Source organism: Hemibagrus wyckioides, linkage group LG20 (assembly GCF_019097595.1).
Source record: "Hemibagrus wyckioides isolate EC202008001 linkage group LG20, SWU_Hwy_1.0, whole genome shotgun sequence".
NCBI lineage: Eukaryota > Metazoa > Chordata > Actinopteri > Siluriformes > Bagridae > Hemibagrus > Hemibagrus wyckioides.
In genome coordinates this window covers 17,615,792-17,623,933 of record NC_080729.1, presented here as the reverse complement: position 1 = coordinate 17,623,933, position 8,142 = coordinate 17,615,792, and the positions used below count along the sequence as shown (strand labels likewise).

Sequence of the window (8,142 nt, the reverse complement as noted above, 5' to 3'; positions counted from 1 at the left end):
GCCAAAACAGCCCTGACCCGTCGAGACATGGACTCCACTAGATCCCTGAAGGTGTGCTGTGGGATCTGGCACCAAGATGTTAGCAGCAGATCATTTAAGTCCTGTAAGAGGCCCCATCTCACAAATTACAGGACTCAAAGGACACTTTTGATAGATACTGACCACTGCAGACCAGGAACACCCCACAAGAGCTGCAGTTTTGGAGATGCTCTGATCCAGTGGTCTAGCCATCACAATTTGGCTCTTCGTCAAACTCGCTTAAATCCTTACTGTGCTTCTAACTAATATATCCCACCCACTAACAGGTGCCATGATGAGGAGATCATCAGTCTTATTCACTTCACCTCTCACTGCTAAGAATGTAGTGCTAATACATAGTCGTAACACAATGTTCTTACACATGAACACAATAAACATTTCTCACTGCTAAAGCCTAACCTAGGAGCAGGACACTTTCCCAGCAAATCCTCACTCATCCTTGACCCCCTCTTTGGAAATGAGATTGCCCATACCAAGCAAAATACTATTACAGCTTCCATCTAGTACTAAAATTAGTCAAGAGCTGATATATGGAACTCTGACAAGCCAAGGTGAGACGACTCTGAGATTAAGATGGACATCGCTTACACCCTGACATTTTATCTCATTTTATTTTGTACTTCACCAATTGGATGGTTGGGTGTTCAAGCCCCAGTACTACCAAGCTACAGCTGTTGGGCCTCTGAGCAAGGCCCTTGACCCTCTTAGCTCCAGGGGTGCTGTATGACCCTGCGCTCTGACCCTGGCTTCCTAAAATGCTGGGATATCCAAAAACCTTGGGGCAGTGGTGGCTCAAGTAGTTAAGTCTCTGGGTTGTTGATCAGGGTTCAAGCCCCAGCACCACCAAGCTCCACTGTTGGACATTTGAGCAAGGCCCTTAACCCTCCCTATTCCAAGGGTGCTGTATCATATCTGCCCCTGCGCTCTGACCCCAACTTCTTCAGCTGCGAAGAAAAGAATTCCACTGTGCTGCGATAACAAAGGCTTCTTGCCCTCAGTTCTTCTATGTTTATAACAGAGCAAGTGAGGGTTAAAGGCCTTGCTCAGGGGCCTTGCAGGGGCAGCTTGGGATTTGAATGCACAACCTTCTGGTCAGTAGGCCAATGCATTAACCACTAAGCTACCACCTCCCCCATGAATACTGGTCAGTAAACTGAAATTGTAACTGAATTGCAAACTGAAACACTGCTTAGTGATATAACTGAGTACAATAAATAAACATTAAGAGAAAAGTGAGATCCAGGGACCAATTTGTGGGATCCGAGTGAGATCCAGGGACCTCATTGGCAAGGATTCTGTGTTTTCGAGTTAATATAGTTTTTAATATATTTGACTGGTCACTTGAATTGGATAGGATTTGATTAAAACCTCAATAAGGAGCTCCAAATAATGAGAAACTCCACTGGCTCATTACTGAAAGGAGCTTTCTACTAACTATACATGTGTGTGTGTGTTTAGGCAGATGGAGCCTTTTACATCACATCACTGCATTTGATAAGCAGGTCAACAGTCACATTAACCCCTCACACCTCTGCTCTATCTTCTCCTGCATTGCTCTTTCGTTCACAGCTCAGCTCCTCACACCATCTTCCAGACCTGATAATGTGGTAATTAAACAACCGAGAGCTATCATCACCACCAGAGCTTAGAAAGAGCAAACCAAGTATACACTTATTCCCATCAACTACATACATTTCCATGGACTAAATGGCTGAAGGTCCCATAAAGAGCTTGTACGCTATGATTAATCTTGAAGACACTGGAAAGGGTTAAGAGCCGAGCGGGATTCGAAGAAAGGATTCATCCTTTCTTCAGCGGATCATCTCATCTGGAAGATAACAGGCTCCTTTTTTCGAGTCGTCTTTATCCTCATGGCTTCCTGGGGAGTTTTCTCGTCACTGTCACATCTGGTTTGTTCATTAGAGCTCTAAATCTACATGCAGATTTCTGTAAAGCTGCTCTGGAGCAATTTCTGTTGTCAGTAGTGCAACGTAGACAACGAACTGATTTGAAATCAAGTGTCTTGATGCTAATAATGTGAAAGATGTACATGACATTAATGAATTAACCTTGCGTTTCATTAGTTAGCCTGTGTGCATTCGTTATTTTAAGATACCCTATACATGGGCAAAAGTTTGTGCACCACTGACCATCACACCCATATGTGCGTTTTAGATTTACTCTCCCTGTGCTGTTATAATAAGCTCCACTCTTCTCTTTTTGGGAGAATTCCATTAAATATTGGAGAGTGGCTGTGGGGATTAGTGATCATTCAGCTACAAGAGCATTAGTGAGATTGGACACTGTAAGACTGAGGAGGTCTGAGGTTCAGTTGGTGTTGCAAAGGTGTTCAGTGGGGTTGAGTTAGAGTCAGGGCTCTGTGCTGGACACTCTTTTAGTCCAACCTTAACACACCATGGAGCTTTGTGCACTGGGGCATTGTCATACTGGAGCAGCGTTTGGGCCTCGTATATTTCCCACTAAAGGGGAAATACAGCATTCTGTATAGTTGCATAGTGGTAGCTGTATATGGGCCTCCAACTTGGCAACAGTTTGGAGAAGAACTACATATGGGTGAGGTGGTCAGGGGTGCACAAACTTTTGGCCATATAGAATACAATTCTTTACTATTTACAGGTTTGGTACAGTGAACTGGAAAAATAGATGCATTTGTGTCTATTAGGTCTACTAAAAAGCCCCTCAGGAATTGATAAAGTTCTATCTTATCTTGTCTCGTCTCATTTCATCTTAACTTATCTCCTGTTCCATGGTTCATACAAATTAGCACCAAAGTGACTCGCTATATTCCTCCAAACTGTTCAATAGCACCGGGTTTAACATTTCACTCTACAACATGATTGCATTGCAAAATTTCCGAGATTAGCCCAGAATTACGCCGTCTGACACCGGTGACAATAACCTCATGCTAACGCTCTGAGGGCTTTTGAAACTTTAAATCTTTTGTGTAGGGAGCGAGTGCCCTGCCCCTCTCATGCTCGCTCTCTCTTTCAACCACACAATGATTTATTACCTGAAAAGAACGGAGAACTAATTAGTGGAGTAATTAATTATATAAATTTGCATATTTGCATTTGCAATTAGCGCAGCAGACTGATTAGTCTGAAACGCGGAGTCGGACTCATCAGATGCCGGTGTGTGTAGTGGACCAGAACGTGCGGGATGCCAGCTGAGGCATTTTTTAGAGAGAAGGGAGGGGGCAGGTGGAAAGTGTGTGTGTGTGAGAGAGAGAGTGTGTAAGGTGTGTGTTCATGAGTGTGAATGTGTCTGTGTATATCACAGACAGGACTGTGCTTCAGATTCACAATGAAGATAATAGATTAACGTACGTAAACGTGTAAAAGTAAAACGTCTTTAGTGCGCTTCGCTGAGTTTCATCAGGTTTTCCGCTACTTATGTCACATGTTTAGGTCACGTGAGAGATAACTACTGAAACCCAACACTGAATAAACACAAGCTGAACACCACACATGCTATATGAGGTACACTATATAGACAGGTATCTACTTTTCACCACCACATTAGCCAGATGGAGGATACAGCTAAGCTAACTAAGCGTTCTCCTGAGGTAAAAAAAGAAACAGAAAGAAAGAAAGAAAGAAAGAAAGAAAGAAAGAAAGAAAGAAAGAAATCAGCATTTTAAAAGAGTTGATGTAAGCAGTGATTAGGCTAGTGCAGGAGAAGGTTGGCTAGCTAACTAGCATACTAAAGCTTGAGGATTCGGTTTTTGGTTTTCTTTATAGAGAAATATTCCTGTCAGTTTTGGGGAATTATAGCTTTCCACTCCTCGCTAAACAGGTTTTAAAGCATTTCCACGGCAGTGTAATGATATTTAGGGAGATGGGAAGCTAAACGCTAACTATAGCTACTCCTGAGGTAAAAAACAAGCATTTTTGCATGCTTCTACATTACATTTTCTTCAGATATGAACACTTTTTCCACCATCAAACTCTTTAGAACAATTATATGTTGTAAACTGGTATTATTGTACCTCAGGAAGCAGGCTAGGTAGCTTAGCTAGCATGATAGTTTTTCTCCAAAGCTGTCATTTAACGTCTCCTGGAAAAGAAAAAAAAAACACTAAACCTTGTTTTATGAAGTGTGATAAAGAGTAACAAAGTGAAGCTGATGTTAATCTGACTTCTCGACCTTTTCAAGAAACAAACATACAGAAAAACACACACAAGCTAGTTACTTATCCAGCCTCCTAATGTACTTAAAACGGAATAAAATCACTGCTTAAACCTGTTATTAAATATTAGCCGCTTTCTTTGATAAGGGCAGTCCACGTTTTTCCAAGGATATTAAGAAAAAGAAAACATGATGATATAATGATTTTATTGTATTATATTATTCTTTTATTCTGCTATAGTGCATTATGGCGTTAGTGTCAATCTAATAATGCTGTCATTAAGTGTTATGCCTTTTAGTTAGAACTGCTTATGAGTATTTATATAGAGGAGATATTCTACACACTATGTAGTTAGAGAATTTTTTTTTAGGTCTTGTATCGCTGGAAAAAATGATGAAGATGAGGAGATGAAGATAACAGATGAGGAGAAAAGGCCCTGTTAAAAACAACAGAGAACTATATTTACGCTCCATAACGAGTTTTCTGACAGCCCACAGTTACGTCAGGACCAAACGGACTCGCCCGTGTCTGTGAGAACAGCAAATTTCCACAAATCTATCAGTCCAGATTCTGGCGCAGTTTGCTTTTTGGTTATTCTCACACCAAATCATCATTCATGGCGAACAGTGCTGATCTTCGTTCAGCCCAGGACAACATCTGGGTTCTGCTGACGTGTCTCACTTCCTGTCTAATCAGATCATATAGTCACTGTGTCTCTATTCTATAAATCCTATGTAATGCAGGACTTCATGTCATCTCTCAGCGTGTGTGTGTGTGTGTGTGTGTGTGTCTCCCCAGACTGACAATCTCCTGAGATGTGACTGATCACTTGTGACAAGTGACGAGAACCGAGATTAGTAGGCTATTACCTCAATCGCAGTGGTTCTCTCGCATGTGACAAAGACAGGTACTGAGCACATCATTCTGTGGAGAGTCTGCGCGGCTTTCTGGCTAGAAAACAAACACCTCGTGAAAAATCTCAGAGTACATCCTTTAACAGCATGACAATGTTGGAATCTGCCGTGATTTTTTTTTGACGGTAGGTAAATGAAAGCCTCACGGTGCCCATTAGCGGGTGCGCCAGATGATTGGTACAGGATGGAAGTCCCACGAGAGCGCGCCACGTGACCAGCTCCGCCGCGAGACGTCAGTGGCAGATGGCACGGGTACCCGCGCTGGCAGTTGGCACGGGTGTCACTTTTCTCACAGAGAGAGAGAGAGAGAGACAGAGAGTGAGAGGAGGGTGAAAACGAGATTAAAGGAATTCTAAGAGGCTCACAGCAGACACATGGAAGACGCATGGTGCTGAGGCGGAGCAGAATTTTTAGGAATATGCGAACTAAACATTAAGAGAAAAAAAAAGCAGCAGGTAAGCAGAATAAATATGATTTAACTCATGCATTAATATTGCTTTTTTTTTAATTTACTCATTTAATCTCAACACCTTCAGCTCCATTGTGTCCATGTGGACTTGTTGTATATGTTAATTCAGCACTGGGGATTTTTCTGTCTAGCATAGACACAATATCATAAAATCAGACACGGATAAGGACACGACCTTACGAACCTATTCAGGATGTCTGGACGTCTGTATTCTTTTAGTGTCTGAAGAAATAGAAACTAAAGGTCGATTTTTATTCCCAATGGGGCAGTTGATGCGAAGAGACCTTCGGGGAAATTTGTTTTTAACGATAAGCCAAATTCAATTTGCTCCAAAAAGTGCCCTTTGAGGATACAGTCCTAAAAATAATTTTAAAAAATAAATAAATAAAAATCATAGAGAGAACGTAAGTTTTATTTTACACTAAACTTGTACATTGAAAAAAAGGAAAAAATGTAATGTTAATTTTGTAAACTGTATTTTGGTTTATTTTTAACTGATTATAAAATGCTGTGTAGTGTCTTATTTCTCTGAAAATGTACTGAATTTACACCTTCAGTGCTGAATTAACTCAGTGCTATAATATTTCTTACTATTTTGCTCCTTCGGGACTCATAATTCTATTCATTCAAATTTAATAAGATTGTATTAAAGCCTTAATTTTGAAATTCATCTCAGAAAAAAAAATATATGCGACAACCTTTTTGTGGAAATTTGATTTCCGAATTCATTAATTTGAATTTTGAACGAATAAGCCCCTGTTTGGAGAAATGCCATAAAGTCAGCGTGGCTTTCCAAGGATTCTCAGTATGTAAGAGACCCAAGAAGACACTCAGGGAGCAAATATCGTCCTGCTCCGGTGTTGTAAAGTGTAAAAGGGACTGCTCACGGTGTGTTACATTAATTGTGTCCTTGTCTGCAGGGACAATGTTGACCGCGCCACCAGACGAGCCAGACGCAATGCGTGAGCCTCAGTTCGGAGCCAGCTTTCCACGTTCGAGCGTCCATGACAGCCTGAGACAAGAGCAACAAGATCATCGCAGACAACGGTTCGACAATTTAGACCTGCACGAAGAACGCTCAGACAGGGACGAAGAAGAGAGAGACGAAGACCCGGACGAAGACCAGGACGAGGGCGGCATGAGTAAAAGGCGCACTCCGAGAAGACGCCAGTCAGGTGCCACGTGTTCGGACAGGGCCCGACTGCGGCGGCAGGAGGCAAACGCACGTGAACGCAGTCGGATGCACGGTTTGAACAGTGCTCTGGAGAGCCTGCGCAAGGTCGTGCCTTGCTACTCGAGCGCTCAGAAGCTGTCCAAGATAGAAACCCTGCGTCTGGCCAAGAACTACATCCGGGCCTTGTCGGAGACGCTCAGCGCCGGCACGCGGCCCGACCTCGTGGCGTTTGCAAGAACCCTGTGCAAAGGTCTATCTCAGCCCACCACCAACTTGGTAGCAGGGTGCCTGCAGCTCAACGCGGGACGTTTCCTCGCCAGTCCCGGTGACGTTTCTCCTCCGTGCGATGCGCCCTACGCGTACGGGAACGCAGAAACGAGCCGCGCAGACGCCTCCAAACACTTCCGCTCTTTCTCCTACTGCAACATGTATGACTCCTATTACAACAGCGGGTCTCCGGACAGCCAGCTCAGCCCGCCGATGAACTATAACGGCATGTTCTCGTTTCAGAAACCCGACGAGCAGACGGAGTGCGTCGCGAGCTGCCGGTATGGCGCGACATGCTGCGGCGCCCCGGGACGCGCTTCCATTAGCCGGCCTTCCGCCTACACGGCGTCCCCTGACAGCCACTTTCCAAACGAGCTGCGCATGCGCAATCAGCCCTTCCAAACCCAGGAACAGTTGAACGCGGGGTACCATAATTAAAGAGCAAAGGTGAACGCTCTGGACGGCGAGACGGAAACTAGTTCATTTCCCTATAACGTGTCTTAATATATTTATTATTTATTATTTACTGCCTGGTTTTACTACACTGTTGTATTATTGCACTCTAATAAATGTCATATTGTTAAATGTCTCGTATTTATTTTATTTCTTTTTGTTCATGTCCACTTTTGTTTTTATTTGTCTTTTGGAATTAGGTTTATTGTCATTTTCTTTAATTCACTTTTGTTTTATTTTTAAAATAGCATGTGTGCTGCCTAAAAAATATTATTATTATTATTATTATTATTATTATTATTAATACTATTAATACTACTGCTTCTTTTTCTTGTTGTCTATTTATTAAGGAACACTATATGCTGTACAAGGCATGCATTGCAACCCACATTTTCCGGCTAAGCGATTATTTTCATAAGTTATTATTTTATCTAATTGAAAAACAACAACAACAAAAATCAATATCAACGTCTGTTCGAATGAATTTATATTTAAAACAAAATGCATATGAGCAATAAAGGGAATAAAAGGAAAAAATGGGAACTATGCAAAAAAGAAACCGCGCATTTCTAAATGAAATGTAACCCGCTGTTGCAGAAACGCAAGTGTGTGTGTGTGTGTGTGTGTGTGTTCACTGTGTTAAATGTATTGAGCAGTGTAAATCTCGAAGCTCTCC

General features: G+C 42.3%; 1 protein-coding gene across 1 annotated transcript; it reads left to right on the top strand.

Moving 5' to 3' along the window:
* The first annotated feature begins 5,324 nt into the window (after positions 1-5,324).
* Positions 5,325-7,573, top strand: neurod6b (neuronal differentiation 6b). Its single transcript, XM_058418879.1, has 2 exons — positions 5,325-5,558; positions 6,493-7,573. Exon 2 carries the CDS (start codon positions 6,498-6,500, stop codon positions 7,449-7,451), a length of 954 nt encoding a protein of 317 aa, XP_058274862.1. The 5' UTR covers positions 5,325-5,558; positions 6,493-6,497; the 3' UTR covers positions 7,452-7,573.
* The last annotated feature ends 569 nt before the right edge of the window (positions 7,574-8,142 follow it).